Genomic DNA, 22,436 nt, shown 5'->3' on the forward strand with positions numbered 1-22,436 from the left:
TCGAGATGCTGCTGCTTAATCATATAAAAATACAGTACTTAATCTTCCTTAACTGTTATTTCACATGCATCTGATTCCGTTTATACATATATATATATACCGTTTATATATATATATGGATATATATCAAAGTAAAATGATGATCTTATACGTATACTAGGGCCCTAGCTAGATTTTAATTCAGCTGGAGAAAAATACATAAGAGCCTGAAACTCCGAAAGAACCCGAGGAGAGAGAGAGAGAGAGAGAGAGAGAGTTATGCCATTATCTCATTATAATCTCACTAGTAATATTACAGAGTGCATTCTGACATAAATACTTTTAAAAGATGAACTGGAAGTCTGGAACATCCCAGTACGTAATGCAATATTCCAAACAGACTGATCGAGGCTAAGCTAGCTAATAAATCTGTATATAGTGAGAGGAAGTCCATGTAATTAGGGGTTTGATTTCAAGTTTTTGGAATTAAATGATTGTAAGTCCTCGGGTCTATAGGCATGCATATCGATCTGTGCAGCCCTTCTTATCGATCAGCTTGGTGCTCAAACTCATATTGTATAGTTCTGCTTCTTGAATTTCCTTCTGTGCACCAAACGAGTAATATATTAGGACTTACGAATTACCTTTTTTGTAATTTAGAGGTGAAAGGTATCTTGTTACACTACCAGAAATATGACCTAAGGGGACATTTACATTTCTCATTTGCTACCTATATGGACATATATTTGTATCATTTGAGCTATAGAGACATTTGTGCTATATGTGTCTTTTGCTAGTGTTCCTATTGCTAAATGAAACATATAATTTAACTGTTCCCACATATAAGTGTGGGTTCCATGATTTCTCATACTACAAAAGTATAGTATAATTATCATACATTTGTATAAATACATTTCACCAATTGGGGACATTTTTACTATATGTCCATATTACGTAATAGGGACATATACTTGACGTTTCTTTATTACTTTTGGCTCCCCCTTGGGTAGGCAATAAATTACAAACTCTAAATTAGAAAATAATAAAAATACCTACAACATAAAAAATAAAATAATAAAAATATCAAGATAGTAAATAATACAATCTCATATTTTCCATTGAAATCTTTAAGTGTTATATTATTCAACGATACATCAACAATATCTAGTATTACATTCACTCCTTAAAAGAGACCTATGTATAAACTGTAAAGAAGAACTAATTTAATTAAACTTGAACACTTGATTACACCGTTCCACAAGTGAATTCAACCTACAAAACAATCAAAGAAGCACTTACTGTAGTTACTTAAAATTTTGATTTAAAGGCAACTATTGTTCAACATGATCAATCAAAAATCTGTAAACCAAGAATGTGAACAAAAAGAAAAGGTTTTTTTTAATTCATAATTTGATTCATATTATAATTTACCATTTAAACACAAAAAAAAGACACCTAATGGTTTCAACAATAAACATGGATTAAATAAAAGAATAAGGGTTACAACCACTAAAAGGAATAGTTAAGGCCATTACAACAACCTTAACAACATACCTCATAGTGAGATTGTGGAGCACGGCTGTAGCATGTTCTTCCTCCCTGAACAAAATGTACACACTACCAGCCTATTTAATTAGCACTTACATGCACATAGAGCTCATCCAATTAGTCCAATAAGACCAAATTCAATCAAATTAACAAACTCCTAAATACCGGACACAAAGAGGTAACATACCATGTGATCAGCCAAATATCACAGATATTCAAGCTGTTGTTATGTTCTTACTTGCTCAGCTCCTCAAATAGATTCTCATAGAAATCCTGTACACAAAATCACATGAAATCTTGAGAGATACAAACTAACATATGTCCCCAAATGCAAGAATATAGGGACATTTGTTTATTTGTCCCTAAACTAAATGTCCTCTTAGCCCTAATTTCTAGTAGTATTATTTACGCACAAGATCTGAACTTCCAATACATTCAACTCGATCTTCCAGATAATTAACCAGATCCGATCCATGATTCTACTGAGTAAAGTCGGTATAAAACTAGCTAGCTAGTTCCTCATGAATACAGAAAGGGATGTTGCTTAAGCTCAAATATACCACAGCACGATTTATATGTATCAATGTATGAATCAGAGTGTTTAGTTAATCTCCCATCAGTTAATTATTGCATTTTGCGTTTTACTTAACAATGTTCTGTCAAGGCAAATAGCTAGCGGAATCATTGCACCCAACAAAACAAAATCATTATCGATCCTAAGTTTCTATAACTTGCGCAGGTCTTCAATAAATGTACCACTCGATCAGGTCGATCAAATTAATAATTGCACTCAATTAGTCATATACTGTAAATCTTCTTTCTGCTCAGGATCAAATCATTTCCGTACATCTTCTAATTTAGCTAATTCTTCGATTTTATAACAAAACAAGGAGATCGATCAGCTAGACAGCTCAAGTTCATTGAATTTGGATCACACCCATCACAGTTACACCACTTACGCGTACGATGCCTTGGCATTCAAGAATGTTAACAACTAAACGTGGTGCTTAATTATATCATGGATATTATATCAATGCATTAGGCTAAAAAAATGTGGTTTGCTTTTGGTGATATGATCATTGTCGGGCGAGTTCCATATATAGATTGAACAAACAACCCTTTTCAGCTTTTTCAGTAGTCAATTGTGCTTTCATTTGATTATGCATTCTCTTCATATCATAACATTGGATGTGTATATATATACAAGTGCGTGTGCTTAATTTGGTGTAGGAAAAAAAAAATCAAGTATCAGCTTTAGTTGGCTCACTGCTCTATTACTCATTGTATAAGATCTTGAAAAGGAGATTTGTTAGGTATATGTATTCCCAATTCAATGGGTTGCTTAGCACAAAAGATATTTAGAGGAACCTACGACTCTGCCTAATTATTCCTTATTCTTGTTTGCTCCAGAATGACATTAACTTCTAGATAATTAGCTCAAAATTGGCCGAACACACTTATATCATATATATACTCCAATGATTTACGCATACTATAGTCATAAAAATTGTAAGTAAGCATGCGCTAATTGAGGCCCCAAGAACTGGAATCTAAATAATTATGTTTGTAAAGTCTAATTTCGATAAATGAATATTTAATAAATTAATAATCTCATTTAAGTAATAAATTTTTCCGGTCTCGACTCGGGCACAGTGTATATTATTAAGAACCTCTATAGGTCACATCGAATATATATATAAAGTAATAATTAATTTAATAAAATATAAAAAAAATAGTTAAAATGATTAATAATTGATCACATATATACAAAAATAGTGAATAAAATTCATAATATAAATTAAGAAAGTAATTATTTAAATTTATTATTTTAAAGTTACTTTTAGGATGAAATTATACCAAATTTGGAAAGTGAATAAATATATAATCCTAACTAAAATAGACATAGTAATCAAGCTGAACGACTATAATTAATTTAGCTGGAGTAACAACAGAACTCTCTATAAATGAATAATTTATTGATAAACGATAATTTAATAATCTCGCTAAATAATAATGTATTATGTTCCCGACATTATTCATTTATAGAGGTTTTGATATACTTGAGGAATCACAGTTAAAGTAGGTCATGGACATTATAATGCTTTTTGAGCAATAATAGGAAAACAAGGTGAAGGAAAGATACTTTCAGTAAACACCAGATCAATGAGATGATGACTCTATTTTCATCATGAGTAGCTGGCATGGGGTTGACATTACAAGAAAGCCTGCATTTTAAATTTGTTTGGAACAAATTGTTCTTTGAAATTAATTGAGGTGCTGAATGAGATGAGAGTACTCTTTACATTTGGGCCGCATCCCTATTCAGTTTTGGGTCTAGAACTTGTATTGGGCCTGACCCACCAAATCAAACCAACTACCTTAACGACTCTAATCAATCCACGTATCTCCATTCAAAACCACACCTTTAACCGTTTGGTTTTCCCTCCTTTTCTTTCTTCTTCCCCATTTTCACATTCTCCAATTTAGAGAGTTAACCTAAACCCAACCCTGGCCCACATTCTCCGTCCCCCGCCGGCGAAAATGACCCACCCCATTCCTCTCCTCTATGGCCGCAAACACTGCCTCCGTCCAACCGGGTCTTTTGCGTCCTGAAGCAAGGAACCAACCTGATCGACCCGAACCCGGGTCTGGTGGTTTACTGGATGTTCAGAGACCAAAGGGTCAAAGACAACTGGGCGTTGACTCACGCCGTGGAAGAAGCCAACAAGGCCTGTGTTCCGGTTGCCGTCGCCTTCAATTTGTTCGATCAATTTCTTGGCGCCAGCCAATTAGGGTTTATGCTGAGAGGCTTGAAGCAATTGCATTCTGATCTTGAACATACGCATCAAGTTCCGTTCTTTCTTTTCCGGGTATGCGAAAAGATTGAATCTTTTAATTAGTACCCAATTGAATCAATTCATGTTTATAAATGTTTGTTGTTTGTTGATTTTCCTGCATTGCAGCCGCCGGTTGTGAAATGGGTGGGAACAAGTCCGTCGGTTGATTGGGATGGTCTTATTGATGAAATTTTGAGGTGAGGTGTTGTTTGTGAACTGTTGACATGGTTTTGGGATTTTTTTGGGTTTGTGTTGTTGATGTTGTTTTTGTGTGTGACTAGGAAAGGAGTAGAAGTTGACTGGTTTGAACCGGGAGAGAAGGCAGCAATGGAAGTTTTGATGGGCAGTAAAAATGGATTCTTGACAAAAAGGTTGAATGGTTATTCATCACAGGAATAACACTTTGAAACCAAGTGGGTTGTCTGGCCTTTCTCCATATTTGCATTTTGGGCAAATATCTGCACAGAGGTCTGCCTTGGAGGCACGTAGCGTCCAAAAACTCAGTCCTGTGGTTAGGGCTGGGCACGGGCCCGGCCCGGGATTTTTTTTTCAGGGCCCGGGCCCGGCCCGGTTGTAGTGTGACGGGCCGGGTTTTTTTCTAAAAAAATCAGGGCCCGGATAAAACCCGGCCCGGGTCAATTAATTGCAGGGCCCGGGTAAAACCCGGACCGGTAACATCCGGGCCGAGCCCGCCCGGTTTTCCGGGCCTAACTCTGTTTTTGGCTAGTTTGCGGCGAATCAGCAGTGCGAGGCGACGACAATGGGAATCATGAGATTGGAATTAGTTAAGTTTATGGTTATTTGGTTATGTTCAAGTGTCATTGTATCTATTCTATAAGTTTAGGATCACTTACGAAAAGCCAATTACATAATAACACCTAATGTCCCGGGTTTCCGGGTTTTTTTGTTTAAAAATTTGAAGGCCCGGGACCGGCCCGGACATAACAAAGCCCGGCCCGTTTATCACATGACAACATATGAGCCCGGCAAAAAACCCGGCCCGCCCGGACGGGTCCGGCGGTCCGGTCCGGGTTTTTTTTATTTTTCGGGCTTTTTGCCCAGCCCTACCTGTGGTTCGTGATCCGAAATTCAAGTTGAATGTTTGTTTTTGCTTTCATGTTTTCCTTACATGTTTTGACTTGCTTACGTCCATAAATTTTACAGTTCTGTATGTAAGAACATTATTGTGCTTTTCATATTGTTTATTATCCTACTTTTACTTGCTATTATAAGGCAGTGGATGCATTTTTAGATGAGTTGATTGTGCGCAGAGAACTTGCCGACAGCTAATGCTTCTACCAGCCTCAATATGATTCATTGCAAGGGGCATGGGTATGGGCACGTAAGACCTTGATTGACCATGCTTCGGATAAGCATGAACATATATACACGTCAATATAATAGTTCTCCTTTTTTATATGTTGAACTTTGTTTGTGAAGCGATAATGGTTATGGAATGTGAAATGAAATTTAAATTGCAGGAGGGAGCAAATGGAGAAGGCACAAACAGCTGATCCTGTAAGTGAAGTGATCTATGTCATAGAAGCATATGTATTTGCGTGTCACCTTGTTGTGTATCAAGTCTTCTGCTGTATCAGTTATTTATCACGTCCTGTTTCTTGTTCTCCTGATCTGCAGCTCTGGAATGCCTCCCAATTTGAGATGGTTCATTATGGGAAGATGCATGGTTTTATGCGGTAAGGAACTATTGTTTCTTATTAAATGGTTTACTACTCTTAATTCCTGATCAGACTGTCGGAGTTTGTTTAATGGTTTCTGGGATATCCTTGGACTCTTTGAGTATGGCGGTCTGGCCTGATCTTCATTTTGACCCGTTAAGCAATTCTTCTATTCTGCGCATGGGATCTCATTGTTCTTGCATTGATGACTAGACTAGTTTAGATCTAATCAGTTTGTATGTTCCTTGTTTCACATACCAATGTCATGATGTTGGTTGTGTTTAGTATTTACTGTAAGGATTGCCAATCATGTTATTGCTATCTCAAACTTCTTTTGCAGGATGTATTGGGCAAAAAAGATTCTTGAGTGGACAAGAGGACCTGAAGAAGCCCTTGAAATATCCATATATTTGAATAACAAGGTATGCAAGTACAATTCTATTATGCTTGTCTGGAGGCTATCGCCAAAACATTTCACCTAGACCTCTTTGGCTAATAAGTAATAACTCTTCTTCCAGTATGAATTAGATGGAAGGGATCCAAATGGATATGTTGGTTGCATGTGGTCAATATGGGGTGTTCATGACCAGGTTTACGTCCATCGTTTCTGTCTTGATCTCTATAATTTGCCCCAACTTTTCACTTATCATAACATCAGTGATTGTGAGTGACTTGTTTTTTTTTTTCAGACATCCGGAAGTGATATATTAGGAAATGACATCTTTTTCTTGAAAATTTTCTGATAAGGTAATCTGATTTGCAATTTTAGGGTTGGAAGGAACATTCATTTTTTGGGAAAATACGTGTCATGAACTATGCAGGCTGCAAAAGGAAATTTGACGTGGATGGATATATCCTATGTGAAGAGGCTTGGTACAACCAAGAAGAGAAGTGCAGAAATCTCGTACTCGGTAAAAAGGCCAAGGAACTCTGCAGGTAGTACTCGGGGTACTGTAATAAGTGAATATGGTATTATGCAGAATTGTTGCTCATGAGTCATGACTTGCGGTTATAACTGCAGTCGCTGATGATAATTTTTATTATTATTGCACTGAATTCCTTAGAAGATAAAGATTTGGAGGTCCTTCAGTCGGACAAATGAAATACCGCAGTTTTACAAGTTTGTGGGACTTTGCCCATCTGTTTTTGGGTATCAATACTTTGCTTATCTGTGGTATAAATATTTTGCACAATGTAGATTGTAAATGGCTGTTAGAACTTAAATATTGAAGGTGGCGCACAGCTCGTAATGTTTCATTGCAATTTCATATGAATGTATGATCAGGGCACATTTTGTATGCCACTGGGTTTGTATTGATTCCAACATGTATTTCAAACCGGGAATGTTTTCCAGCATCTGCCATTACTGAATGAGACTCGAGCTTTCTAGTCTTGAAGGAAGCTTGTAGAAGGCCGAAAAACTCACCCTTTTTCTTTATAGTAACTTTGGATTCCTTGTTATTATGGACTTATGGTAACGATGTAACCGTTTTCAAATTACTGGGGTAAAACACTGTTGACACTAGATGTAAACTCTTCATGCTTGTTACTGAGAATATGAGTCGACTAATAGTACTTCCAGAACTTCAAACTTGGCTGACTTGACTAAAAAGAATATCGTATCGAACATGCACCTTGAATTGAAAATTATATTCCATATTTTCACATGCATAATCAACATTCTACAGCTATAAAGAAATTCAAAGCCTTGTCCAGGCTCCATGTACGCTCCCTTCTCCTTAGGCTATAAAACCACATCAAGCTCATACAGTCTCACATATCCAATACCTTCCACCTCCAAAGTTTACTTAACAAGTAGTTCTTTCCTCCAATTATTCACTCAAGTCATCATCATGGGTGTCTTCACTTATGAATCTGAGTTCACCTCTGTCATCCCACCAGCCAGGTTGTTCAAGGCCTTCATCCTTGACGCCGACAACCTCATCCCCAAGATCGCTCCCCAGGCAGTTAAGAGCACTGAAATTCTTCAAGGAGATGGAGGTGTCGGAACCATCAAGAAGATCAACCTCGGAGAAGGAAGTGAATACAGCTACGTGAAGCATCAGATCGACGGCATTGACAAGGACAACTTTGTGTACAAGTACAGCATGATCGAAGGAGATGCTATCTCAGACAAGATTGAGAAGATCTCCTACGAGACTAAGTTGGTTGCATCTTCCGACGGGGGATCCGTCATTAAGAGCACCAGCTGCTACCACACCAAGGGTGATGTCGAGATCAAGGAAGAGCATGTTAAGGCTGGCAAAGAAAGGGCCGCTGGTCTGTTCAAGATTATTGAGAGCCACCTTGTTGCCAACCCTGATGCTTACAACTAAGAACTCTGTCCTAATATATATAGTACTGGCTGGATTATGCATGTTAGATATATCCATATCGATATGCATGTATCGTCATTTCTATGTTGGTGTGGCCCTTCATTTTCGCTTTTCTTTTGGTGTGAAGTTGATGGTCCGAAGTTGATCATGTATAATGAAGAGTAATATATTTGCATTTGATTTTAATCTCAATAAAAAAACAATAATCATTTGATATTCGATCACAGCCTGGATTTGCATTTATAATTTGATACCTATTTCAATGATTTTCATAGTAAAATTTCAGATAGTATTGCGTGTAAATACACGACCAATGTGAATGGTTAATAACTTAATATCAATAATTTTAATATAAATGTATGACGGTCATAACATATAGACGACTAAGGTTGTGTCATTTAGTTGCATGCATACAAATTAAATTGAACTGAAACGTTAAAAGGATGTTTGAACTTTAAAGTCCTATATGACATGAATATAGGTAATTTTCGTTGACGTGAATTTTGTTCTACATGACAGGTGATTCATGTAAATGATGTAATGTACATTCCTCGATCATTCTATTTTGTCATACGACTTCTGTTAGTGTCCCTCTTAGTATAATATCACTTCATTTTTGTTGCTCGTGTAATTTTAAATGAGTTATAGGTTTACTTATTGATATACATGCACAAGCTCAATTATATGATAAAGATGCGCGCCAGACACACCCAAATACTAAATCTTATATATGGTTGCTCTTGTAAGTTTTGCTTCAATTAGAATGATGGGTTTTGCCTTTAAAACTTTCTTTTTGAAGTGTTGAAAGAAATTGAATAGTTACAAATAATGTAAAAAAAAAAAATCGTATATAACAAGTGAACGATCGGTATACCTTGGACCTCACCTCAATGAGCATCTACCTTTAGTTTATACTATTATTGAATCGTAAATAAAAGGTATTATAATATGATAAAAAAAACTAAATATTGTTGAATGTTTTATTTTGCGTCCTAGTTCTTAGTTATCTACAAACCAAGACTCTTCATTTGATCCAGTAATATTGCAATTGAGATTAAGTATTATATTATCATTACTTTAGCAAACTTTAGGTGGGTTTATCATGTAACAAAACTGTACAATCTCAAAGCCAAGACAGTTTTAACTGTTCAAGAAATACAACACTAAGAATGAAATTCATTAGTTACATTAGAAGGATTTTGTGTAAGATCATAAATTCGTTGCTAGAATTCATAGCTGGTGCCCAGCTTGTATCTTCATGTTACTTTCCATATGTATGAATATATATGATTGGGACTCGTTTGCCACTGGAGCTGTATTGATTCCAACGTATATTTCAAACCGGAAATGTTGACCGGTCACCGGTGTCTGCCATTATTGAATGAGACTCAAGCTTTCAAGTCTTGACGGAAGCTTTTGATAAGCCGGAAAAATCACCCTTTCTTTTTGTGTACGTATGTTCCGTTCTTTACTATTATGGTAACTACATAATCATTGATTCTCAACGAGAAATGGGTTAAAACTGTTGACACTGGAGTGTATATATATATATAACTACTCATGCATGCAATCAAGCTTGTTACTGAAACAGTGAGACTAGCTACTACGTCGATGGATGGAATGAAATGACTGGCCGTACCTTAATTGTACTTCCAGAACATCAAACTTGGCTGACTTGACTTACAGATTAATGTACTGATCGTGATCGAACACCTTGAATTGAAAATTATACACCTTATTTTCACATGCATAATCAACATTCGACAGCTTTAGAAATAATTAAAGCCCTGTCCACACTCCATATTCTTGCATTCCTCCTACTCTCCTAGGCTATAAGTACCACATCAAGAGCTCGTCCTTTCCCACATCTAATACCATCTACTTCAAAAGTTTACTTGTTAAGTTCCTCCATCAGATTATTCACTCAAGTCATCATCATGGGTGTCTTCACTTATGAATCTGAGTTCACCTCTGTCATCCCACCAGCCAGGTTGTTCAAGGCCTTCATCCTTGACGCCGACAACCTCATCCCCAAGATCGCTCCCCAGGCAGTTAAGAGCACTGAAATTCTTCAAGGAGATGGAGGTGTCGGAACCATCAAGAAGATCAACCTCGGAGAAGGAAGTGAATACAGCTACGTGAAGCATCAGATCGACGGCATTGACAAGGACAACTTTGTGTACAAGTACAGCATGATCGAAGGAGATGCTATCTCAGACAAGATTGAGAAGATCTCCTACGAGACTAAGTTGGTTGCATCTTCCGACGGGGGATCCGTCATTAAGAGCACCAGCTGCTACCACACCAAGGGTGATGTCGAGATCAAGGAAGAGCATGTTAAGGCTGGCAAAGAAAGGGCCGCTGGTCTGTTCAAGATTATTGAGAGCCACCTTGTTGCCAACCCTGATGCTTACAACTAAGAACTCTGTCCTAATATATATAGTACTGGCTGGATTATGCATGTTAGATATATCCATATCGATATGCATGTATCGTCATTTCTATGTTGGTGTGGCCCTTCATTTTCGCTTTTCTTTTGGTGTGAAGTTGATGGTCCGAAGTTGATCATGTATAATGAAGAGTAATATATTTGCATTTGATTTTAATCTCAATAAAAAAAACAATAATGTTCCGGGAGAATTACTATTCTACCCTTGTGTGTGTCTTAGCCTAATAGGTTTCATGTTAGGAGATAGATTAGCATCTCCGTAGTAAATTAGGACTCCGAATCCTACGGGATTGTGGTGTTGTAAATGCCTATATATAGGCCCCCATATCATTCAATAATATACAAGTATTTCATCCTCAAACACGTTATCAGCACGAAGCCCTAAAACCCTGAATCTTTTAGAGCCTTCCGAAATTTTTTCCTTACCTCCGCCGCACCGCTGCCTCCTGCCGCTGCCTCCTGCTGCCGCCGCAATCTCCTGCCGCCGCCGCAGCCCCTGCCTGCCCTCGCAGCCCCTGCCCTCGCAAGCCCCGCAGCCCCGCAGCCCTGCAGCCCCGCCGCCCTGCAGCCCCGCAGCCCCGCAGCGCTTCCTCTGCATTCGCTCCGCAAAGAAATCTTTTTGCCCCGCAAGTTCCCGCATCAAATCACTCAAAATTGCTCCTCCCGCATATTCACGCAAGAGACGTGAAAGTCACAAGCAAGGACTTCGCTCAAGAGAAGCTACTCCCGTATACTACAAACCTCCCAAGGTAAATTTTTATAAACGTTCCCGCTTTTGAACGTATAGATATATTATATCGGGCGCTATTAGCCTTCTTCTTGTCTTAATTCCGGCCTTTCTTATAACGCCGATGAGACTATAGAGGGATGGGTTTCCCCTCTTGATCGATGTTTTCTGTGTGACGGTCCTGGGGGAGTCACGATTGTTTTGAAAGGGAAGTTAATCGATTTTCGTGTGGTCGCCTGAGTGCACCGCTGTTTTGGGTGCGATCATGAGTATCGCCGCTTGCATCGATTTTTTTTGTGACCATATACGTCACCCCTTCTAATTCCTATTATACTTGAATCTAATCGATTCCGTATTCGTTTTGTAGATGTCATCGCCATCTCGACCGGAATTTGGCCTTCTTGATCTAGAAGGAAAGGAATACCACCGCTGGGTTTCCGACATGGAACTCGCGTTCGAGAGCCGAGGGATTGAAGGCATGTTTGCCGACCCTCCTGCTGATTTCCCACCTATGGCTAAGACTCAGACTCTCATCTTTATGAGACGTCACATCCATGCAACTCTCAAGAGGCAATACTTGAACGTAAAAGATCTTAAAGAATTATGGGACAAACTACGCTTGCGGTACAACAACGTTCATGATAAGCTTCTTCCTGAATTGACCATTAGATGGGATAACATCCGTCTATTGGACTATAAGAGAGTGGATGAGTTCAATCAGGATATGCTATGCTTGCAATCCGATCTTGGCACCGTTGGTGTCATCAAGACCGACCTAGATCTTCTCAATAAAACATTGGATACGTTTCCAATCAACTATGAGGTTCAAGCTCATACGTACCGCTCTCATGTAGAGGAAGGGAAGATCCGGTCTTTTGCCGACTTAATGGCACTCTTAGCTAAGAAGGAGAGACATTCTGAGATTCTCCTCAACAACAACACTAGACCTGTTGGCACTAAAAGAATTTCTACGCCACATGCTAATTATGGGAAATCTCCTAAGCAAAAGAATCAATCAAGGAATGCTCCATATCAGCACCAAAATAACAACTCTCGTGGTGGGAGGCAACAAGGCCGATCTCGGCCTCGGTCCAATACATGGACCCATGATGGTGGCGGCGCCGCACCCTCAGGGGGAGGCCGTCCCCGTCCCACACTCCAAGGAGGCCGTGCGCCTCCTAATGCCTCCACTTCCGGTAATGGCAAGTCTCCATGCTTCAAATGTGGCTCCTTCAAGCACTTTAATCGCGATTGTCGCGCTAGCAAAGAGATGATCAAGGCTTACTCCGCCTACAAGAAGTTTCTACAACCCGAATCGAATCATGTGGATGAGGACCATGAGATTGAGACTCACCACATCTCCATGAAACCCGAGCCCCTTGCTTCTAAAGCTAGGCCTCCGGTTGCTACAATGGATACTCCCGACTTTGATTAGTAGTTTTAGCTTCTTTAGCTTTATGATTCAAGTATTGTTATGGCCGACCGCCATTGTTATTTTCATTGACTTTGTAATAGTCTTTTGATTTTGGAATTAGAAGTTTATGTGTGATGTATTAAAGATTGGCATTCAATAAAATTTCTCAATTCTTGCTTACAAGACGATCTCTTTGAGAATTTTATTTATCTGACACTTAGCATGATGATCAACGTGTGCAACTCACGTGGTTTTTAAATTGGACGTTTTTTGGGTTACATGGGACCCCAATAGCACTACATTGTGAATTTGGAACTTAAAATTCGGAAAACGAACCTCGGAACGTCGAAAAACGACGTCGTTTTGCCTTGGCAGGCCCCGGTTACTATTCCGGCGTTTCCGGCACGTTTTGCCGGCGTATTCGCCGTCTTCCGGCCATTTCCCGGCGTTTCCGGCACCGCCACTCGGTTCCTGCCGGCGTCCCCTGTCGGACCTGAAGTCCCGGCCTCCATACTGGCCAGTTTCGACAGCCGCCGGCCGGTTTTTCCGGCAATCGGTGCCGCCGGTTTTCCACCGAGTTTTTCGACGATTTTTTCGTCGTTTTCTCGTGATTCTTCCGGCATATTGCAGCAGCCCCTACTGCCACGTTTTCCTCGTCCAACATTCACCCGGTTTAGAGTTCTTTTGACATGGTTTTCCGGTTTGTTTTTCCGGTTTTCTCCAAGTCCGTTATATGCACTCACCGGTACTCTTTGTGTGTGTTTCCACACTATTTTTGGATGGTTTATACCACCCTAGTTTACTGTTTGGTATTTCACTGCTTCAATACCATGATTTCCAACTCTTTAGTTGAAGAATGTAGTACTATTGCCATGTGATACATTCGATGGGATCGACCTTCGTTCCGATTCCCATTCTTACAATATCCTACGGCGTATTGTATAGAATTGTTCCCGTGTCGCTGACTCTCTTAATTGTCATTTTGTAGATGTCCCGCGGTGAAATCGAATTTCTAGCTGATTGCGGAACCACCCACACTGTCCTACGGCACAGGCAGTTGTTCACGGATCTAGTGTTTTCGACTTCTTCGATGACTACAATGATTGGCTCGAAATCCATCATTCAAGGAAGAGGCACTGCTTTTTTCATGTTGCCTAATGGTACGACTCTTAACGTCGTAGACGCTTTTTATGCGCCGAAGTCTCCCCGCACCTTGCTAAGTTTTAAGGACATACGTGCCAATGGTTTTCACCTCGATACTTATGTTGAGAATGGAGATGAATATCTTTGCGTTACCTCTGAGAAAGCAGGTCATCGCCGCATCTTAGAGAAGATGAAGAGTCTTGGGAATGGTTTGTATCTTACTTCCATTCGGATCTTTGAATCATATGCGGTTGAACGCAACTTTTGTGATTCAGACTCTTATATGCTTTGGCATGCCCGTCTCGGGCACCCTGGACGTGATATGATGATTAGAATTCTTAAGAATTCACATGGTCATCCATTTTTCAAGTCCCGGAAGCGATTGGAGGATCACCTCACCCGTGCTCCGCACGGTGAGGCCGTGCCTACCCATGCACCGCATGGTGTGGCCGAGCATGCCCCACTCGGCAGCTCCTCGGCTTTCATGCCGTCGGTGGCGGCATCCCCTCCTTCACAGGAGCTTGTGATGCCTCCCGTGCTTTCACATGCCTCCATGGCAATTTCTGATGCCCATCGCTCGTTTTGCAAAGCTTGTTCTCTTGCTAAATTTCAAGGAAGTCCTTCTTTTGCTAAGGCTTCAACCGAGAACATTCCATTCTTACAACGTATCCAAGGTGACATTTGTGGACCTATTCAACCAGAATGCGGACCTTTTCGATATTTTATGGTATTGGTTGATGCATCGACGCGTTGGTCACACGTCGCATTGCTATCCACAAGGAATGCTGCATTTGCTAAGTTATTAGCTGAGATCATCAAACTTCGGGCTCACCACCCCGATTATACTATCAAATCCATTCGTTTGGATAATGCTGGAGAATTCACCTCCAAAACTTTTGATGATTACTGCATGTCTATTGGGATCGAAGTTGAACATCCCGTTCCTCATGTTCATTCACAGAATGGTCTAGCAGAGGCTACCATCAAGTGTATTCAGCTTGTTGCTCGGGCAATGGTTATGGGTACTAACCTGCCGGTCTCTGCGTGGGGATATGCAGTGTTGCATGCAGCGACACTTATTCGTTTCCGACCCGCGGTTAACCAAGCGTTTAGTGCGTACCAGATGGTCACTGGTTACGAACCCAATATTTCACACTTACGCATCTTTGGTTGCGCCGTTTATGTGCCTATTACGCCTCCGCTGCGTACTAAGATGGGTCCTCAGAGACGATTAGGTATCTATGTTGGCTATAATTCCCCAACGATTGTCCGCTACTTAGAACCAACCACCGGAGATCTCTTTACTGCAAGATTTGCAGATTGTCACTTTGATGAGACATGCTTCCCGTCGTTAGGGGGAGATGGGAATGTTATCATTCCAAATGAACGTCAGGAATTGACGTGGTGTGTCCCCACTATGTCTCATTATGATCCCCGCACTGCTCAAAGTGAGTTAGAAGTGCAACGCATTATCGACCTCCAGAAAGTCGCGGATTCGATGCCCGACGGCTTTGTAGATATTGCTAAAGTGACGAGATCAAACATACCCGCTGCGAACGTACCGGCACGGTTGGATGTCCCGAAATACGGGCGTGGAAGACAAGCTCCTGGACCTAGCAACGTTGGCACCGCCCCTGACAGTGGGACGGAGGCCGACGGCGGCACCACCGTACGCCGTGGTGTTGCCGGCGCCCCTTGTGGCGACGATGCTGAGATGGCCCGGCATGGAGCAGCTTCGGCCTCGGCTCCTCAAAGAAAAAGGGGGAGACCGATAAACTCTAGGGATTCAAAACCTAGAAAGAAGCGAATGATTAAGGCACAGCGCGTCATCAACGATGAATCACCATCGTATGAAGTTGTCTCTGATTACAGCTATGTCCATGAATCAACTCAAGTGTTTCCGTGGGACGCTATGGAACCTTGTTTGATGCCAGAGAACAACGAAATCTCAGTGAACTACACAAGTGAGCAGTCGGTCCGAAACCGAGCCACTACATGCATTGATGACGTTTTCGCTTATTCCGTCGCACTTGAGATCATATCTGAAGACGACGTTGAACCTCGCTCTGTAGCTGAATGCGAACGCAGAGCAGATTGGCCGAAGTAGAAGGAAGCAATCCAGGCAGAACTTGACTCATTAGCGAAGCGAGAAGTCTTCGGAAAGGTTGAATTGACTCTAAGAGATGTCAAACCTGTTGGACATAAATGGGTCTTCGTTCGTAAGCGTAATGAGATGAACGAGATCGTGCGTTATAAGGCAAGACTCGTGGCGCAAGGATTCTCACAACGACCTGGTATTGACTATGAAGAGACTTATTCTCCTGTTCTGGACATCATTACCTTCCGCTACCTTATTAGTCTGGTAGTGTCCGAAAGACTAAACATGCAGCTTATGGATGTGGTCACAGCTTATCTCTATGGGGATCTTGACGCAGAGATATACATGAAAGCTCCTGAGGGACTACCTTTACCTCCATCAAGTGCCTCCAGACCACGGAGTGCTCATGCAGTCAGATTACGTCGTTCATTGTATGGGTTAAAGCAATCCGGAAGAATGTGGTACAATCGGTTGCATCAATACTTGGTGAGAAGGGGTTACAAGAATGATGAACTATGCCCATGCGTTTTCATACGAAAGACAAATTCCGGATTCGTCATCGTTGCGGTCTACGTTGATGACATGAACATAATCGGTACTCTTGATGAGATTGAAGAGACCGTGTCTTATTTGAAGTCGGAATTTGAGATGAAAGACCTAGGGAAGACGAAATTCTGTCTCGGCCTTGAGCTTGTGCATAGGGCCGACGGCATCTTAGTGCATCAGTCAAATTACACGCAGAAGATGCTTCGACGTTTCAATATGGATCTATGCAGTCCATTGTCTACTCCCATGGTCGTCCGAAGTCTAGATATCAAGAAGGATCCCTTCCGTCCTAAAGAGGATGATGAAGACGTTCTTGGTCTTGAAGTTCCATACCTTAGTGCGATTGGGGCACTATTGTATCTTGCTCAATGCACTAGACCGGACATATCTTTCGCAGTGAACTTATTGGCTAGATTTAGCTCCGCACCTACGCTACGTCATTGGAATGGAATCAAGCATTTGTTTCGATACTTGAAAGGTTCCATTGACATGAGATTGTTCTACCCCTATTGCAGAGAGAACACCGCCACGGTATCTCCCCACACCACCGCCGTCGCCGACCCCGGCCTTGCCGCCGTACGCCGCAGCGATGCCGCCGGCCGCCATGGCGTGGAGACCGTGCGCGGTGCCGAGAGCAGCCACCGGTCCCGTGCAGCTCTTTCCCCCGATGCAAAGACTCCAAACAACTTGTTAGTTGGTTATGCCGATGCAGGGTACCTCTCTGACCCTCACAAGGCTCGTTCTCAAACCGGTTATGTGTTTACCATTGGGAATAAGGCGATATCTTGGAGATCCACAAAGCAATCTCTTATTGCTACTTCTTCGAATCACGCGGAGATCATCGCTCTCCATGAAGCAGTGAAAGAATGTGTTTGGCTACGATCACTTGTTCGCCATATTCGTGATTCTTGTGGATTAGTCTCTACAACTGATCAACCTACGTGCATTTATGAAGATAATGCTGCTTGCATAGAGCAGACGAAGTTAGGTTTCATCAAGGGAGACAACACCAAGCATATTTCGCCTAAGTTCTTCTACAACGTTCAACAACAGAAGTTCTTGAATGTTCAGATCAATCAAGTGAGTTCAGAATCCAATGTTGCGGATTTGTTCACTAAGTCTTTGCCTAAATCTACTTTTGTGAAACATGTGAAGAGCATTGGCATGCGTCGTTTATCGGAATACTAGAGTTTGGTAGACTTGAGGAGGAGTCTACATCACATGTTAAGATCCTTAAGTAGTTGGTGCGTTGTGCTCTTTTTCCCTTCGATCAAGCTTTTGTTTTACCCAAGAGATTTTTGTTTTGCTTGACAAGGTTTTTACCGAGGCAACGATGTGTGCACCATGCAACCTAGGCATGCGACACAAGGGGGAGTGTTCCGGGAGAATTACTATTCTACCCTTGTGTGTGTCTTAGCCTAATAGGTTTCCTGTTAGGAGATAGATTAGCATCTCCGTAGTAGATTAGGACTCCGAATCCTACGGGATTGTGGTGTTGTAAATGCCTATATATAGGCCCCCATATCATTCAATAATATACAAGTATTTCATCCTCAAACAAATAATCATTTGATATTCGATCACAGCCTGGATTTGCATTTATAATTTGATTCCCATTTCAATGATTTTCATAGTAAAATATTGCGTGTAAATACACGACTCAATGTGAATGGTAAAAACTTAATATCGATAATTTAATACAAATGCATGATGGTCATAACATATAGACGACTAAGGTTGGGTCATTTAGTTGCATGCATATAAATTAAATTGAACTGAAACGTTAAAAGGATGTTTGAACTTAAAAGTCCTATATGACAATTGACATGAATATAGGTAATTTTCGTTGACGTGAATTTTGTTCTACATGGCAGGTGATTCATGTATATGATGTAATGTACATTCCTTGATCATTCTATTTTGTCATACGATTTCTGTTAGTCTCCCTCTTAGTATAATTTCACTTCGCTTTTGTGTCGTGTAATTTAAATGAGTTCTAGGTGTACTTATTGATTTAAATGAGTTCTAGGTATACTTATTGATATACATGCACAAGCCCAATTATATGATAAAGATGCGCGCCAGACTCACCCAAATACTAAATCTTATATATGGTTGCTCTTGTAAGTTTGCTTCAATTAGAATGATGGGTTTTGCCTTATAAAATTTTATTTTTGAAGTGTTGAAAGAAATTGAATTGTTACAAATAATGTGAAAAAAAAAATCGTATATAACAAGAGAACAATCGGTATACCTCGGACCTCACCAAGATGAGCATCTACCTTTAGTTTATAGGGGAACTATTGTTTAGGGAAAATTCTATGGTACAGCGCTGCATGCGTGCAGCGCCCCTAATCTACCGTCCATACACCCTACAGACCCCACGTGTATTTTAATACACCCTTTGTCCACCGTCCGATTCGGTATGTATGGTATGCAGCGCTGCACCGTACCATAGACAAATCCAATGCTTAGTACCAAATTCAATCTTAAATTATAAAAATGTTATTGAAAGGAATCTAATTATAAAATTATCATCACATTTAATTAGAAATTAGAAAAAAAACTTAACAAAGTTTAAAAACACTTAGAAAAAAAATCACTTTTTAAATATTTTTTCAGATTGTTTTGCCCTTTTTCACTTTTTTTTCTTTTTATTCCGGCCATAAATTTGTCGTCCAACAATGAATTTGAGCGTGGTTGGTACCGTTGGAAAAATATTTCTTCCCTTTGTCATTTGATATCAAACTCACTCCAAATCGACAACCGTACAAGGCACAAAAACCCTTGAATGGGGCTACCTTCGTCCATGGCGATGCTTCAGCTTTTCTGGCAAAACCGGAGCCCAAGGCTCCTTAAATCTAGATATTCTCTTGATTTTGTACACATTCATACCAATATTATTTTAATTTTAACATAATTTCGTAAATTTACAAATTTTTCTCGGCATGTCACATTTGCAGTCACATTACCAATCACAATTGTAGCACACTGGTTGTTATAATGATGACTATGTAATTGCCATTGTATCTGGTAATATGATTACCTACTTGTGTATTTGTTAGTGTGACTATGTTGTAACAAGAAGAAAATGTGGAAAAGAAAAGGAAGAAGAAAATAATTATTAGAATTAACGAACCGTTGTCACACTTGCAGTCACACCACTAGTCATTATTGTAGTCACATTGGTTGTTATAATAATGACATTGTGACTGCCATTATGTCTGTCATTGTGTCTGGTAGTGTGACTACATATGTATTTGGTAATGTGACTATGTTGTGACAAGAAGAAAATGTGAAAAAAAAATGATGAAGATTAGAATTGATAGAAATAACGAACCTTTGTCTGATGTAATGTGATCTTAAACTTCTCAAATAAACTAATACGATTCAAATATCGACATTGAGGTTGTCACACCTATAGCCACACTAGGATTCACACCAAATGTCACGTTGGTAAACACACCAATAGCCACACTAGAGGTCATACTAGTAGTCACACTGATAATTATACCATTAGACACACATTGAGAGTCACACTACTTTTGTGGTTATACCATTATTATGTGACGGGTAGTGTGACTATAATGTGATAAAGTAGTCATATTGACAGTTACGGTGTGACTACTTGTGTGACTACTAATGTAACCGGTGATGTGACCCATGACGATTGAATCTGATTTGAACAACTAGTATTCACCGGCAATTGAAAAGAAACGAACACCCTTTCATATAAAAAAAATGAATAGAAATAGATTAGGGCACCCACATATTTTCTATGGGCACCACTAAGGATATTTTCTCGGCACTACCAGAAAAAGTAACTTAGACGACAACAATGAAAAACATTCGTCATCTAAGAAAAGGTAAGATGACAAAACATTTTATTGAAACTTGTCATTTTATTGAAACTTAGACGACGATAACTCGTTTTGTCATATGAGTGGGTGACTAAGCCGACAAATTAATTTTTTGTTGTTGAAACACAACACTTAGATGACGCACTTATGCTTCGTCATATTAGTTGTACTTAGGTGACGAGTCTGTCTCTTTGGATAACGAATTTGTTCGTCGTCTAAGTAAAAGTACGACTTGATAATATGAAAAAAAGTTTTATTTTCTCACATGTCATCAATACCATATTATGTGGAAAATAGGGTGTTAATAACATCACTCATTTTTAAATTTGAAAGAAATAAGTACTTATGATTGACATTGATGAATTTTAATTCATTCCTTCAAGGTTCATGAATAATTAAAAAAGTAATAATTTCAAAATCATCACCGATTTAATCTTAATTATCAATGAGAACCTTTAATGGAAGGAACATAATGTTTGGCCAGAAGTTGAGAGCTCAATTTAAAAATAAATAAATATATATATATATATATGCATCATCCCATATATAAGAAAACTTTGAAAAGCCTTTAAAAAAACAAAACTTTGAATACATCAAAACAAATTTGAAAAGATTCATTTTAATTTGTTAGATATATAGCGTAGTATATAATATTTATTTATATTGAAGTTCATACATGATAAAGACTAATTAAGATAATAACATCAAACTTTAGAATAAAAAAATTCAATCATGGACATATATATATATATATATATATATATATATATATATATGAGTACATACGGTAAATGGTAAAGAATTGAATTCACCCCATTTTATTATAATTATATATATGTGTATATATATATATTTCATTATGGTATATTCATAAATAGTGTGATTCGTTTCATTAAAGTATAATAAAAAAAAAGTCACATAAGTAAAATACTCATCTAATTGAAGAACATGGTGTGGATCACTAAGCACACCGTCAGATGTGTCTAAATCTAATGGTACATATTCATCCCACACCACCAAATCACCTTATTTAGTTCTCTCCTTCCTTATCTATATCGATCTTTCATAATTTCATATATGAACTTGTCTCCTCCTCCTTCATCTTTCTGTGACTCTTTTGAATCTTCTCCCTTCAGATCTCAACTCATCTTCTCTGCCTTTCCCTTTATATGCAACTATTTTCTTCCTTCATATCTCAAATCGTATCATGTTTTCTTCCTCTTTCTCTCAGAATCTCTCTCCAACTCTCTCTCCCTTCAGATCCCAAAACCCGACCAAAGTACCAATCTGAATTCCATGAGAAGAAGCTTCTGGCACCGCCATAGTCAACACACTTCCAGCACCATTCCTCATCATTGTTGTTGTATTTTCTAGAGAATCGAGATCTGAAACTATGCAGCTTCCGATTCAGAGGACTTCCTATTTGGTTTGGTCTAGTTAATCTTCATACTCAAGGTTTCACTCAATTTGGTTGTCGATAGCTATGGTATTTTTTGGTGAGCTCCATGAATTTGGTTATGGTAGATTTGGAGTTCTTAGTTCAAAAAAAGACGGACGACGCATTTAATGGCCGGTATTTGGCAGTGGTGGTTTGGACGGTGTGGCACTATGGTGTCAAAGTGAAGAACCACCATACCGTGGTGTGGTTGTTTGAGATCAAATTGAGAAAAAAAATAAAAAGAACATTATTGATTTAAATAAATAAGAATGAAAACGGAATAAAATGAAAATGGAATAAAAATGAAAATTGTGTAATAATGAATTAAATTTATTCATTAATTTTAATTATTTATTTTATTGTTGATCTATCTACACATAAG

At 39.4% G+C, this 22,436-nt stretch overlaps 3 protein-coding genes across 3 annotated transcripts; all 3 read left to right on the forward strand.

Moving 5' to 3' along the window:
• The first annotated feature begins 4,093 nt into the window (after window positions 1-4,093).
• LOC126795455 (deoxyribodipyrimidine photo-lyase) lies at window positions 4,094-7,125 on the forward strand. The gene is given in 11 exon segments (XM_050522292.1): window positions 4,094-4,134; window positions 4,136-4,397; window positions 4,428-4,561; window positions 4,646-4,753; window positions 4,755-4,875; window positions 5,598-5,755; window positions 5,846-5,882; window positions 6,003-6,061; window positions 6,384-6,465; window positions 6,562-6,633; window positions 6,813-7,125. Coding segments are annotated over 11 exon segments (1,245 nt in total). The 3' UTR covers window positions 6,984-7,125.
• Window positions 7,126-7,809: 684 nt separating this feature from the next.
• LOC126796026 (major strawberry allergen Fra a 1.08-like) lies at window positions 7,810-8,595 on the forward strand. The gene has a single exon (XM_050522788.1). The coding sequence runs from the start codon at window positions 7,897-7,899 to the stop codon at window positions 8,377-8,379; it is 483 nt and encodes a 160-aa protein (XP_050378745.1). The 5' UTR covers window positions 7,810-7,896; the 3' UTR covers window positions 8,380-8,595.
• A 1,666-nt stretch (window positions 8,596-10,261) lies between these two features.
• On the forward strand, window positions 10,262-10,977 carry LOC126796027 (major strawberry allergen Fra a 1.08-like). Its single transcript, XM_050522789.1, has one exon. It carries the CDS (start codon window positions 10,317-10,319, stop codon window positions 10,797-10,799), a length of 483 nt encoding a protein of 160 aa, XP_050378746.1. The 5' UTR covers window positions 10,262-10,316; the 3' UTR covers window positions 10,800-10,977.
• The last annotated feature ends 11,459 nt before the right edge of the window (window positions 10,978-22,436 follow it).

The sequence above is a fragment of the Argentina anserina genome, chromosome 5 (assembly GCF_933775445.1).
Source record: "Argentina anserina chromosome 5, drPotAnse1.1, whole genome shotgun sequence".
Taxonomy (NCBI): Eukaryota; Viridiplantae; Streptophyta; class Magnoliopsida; order Rosales; family Rosaceae; genus Argentina; species Argentina anserina.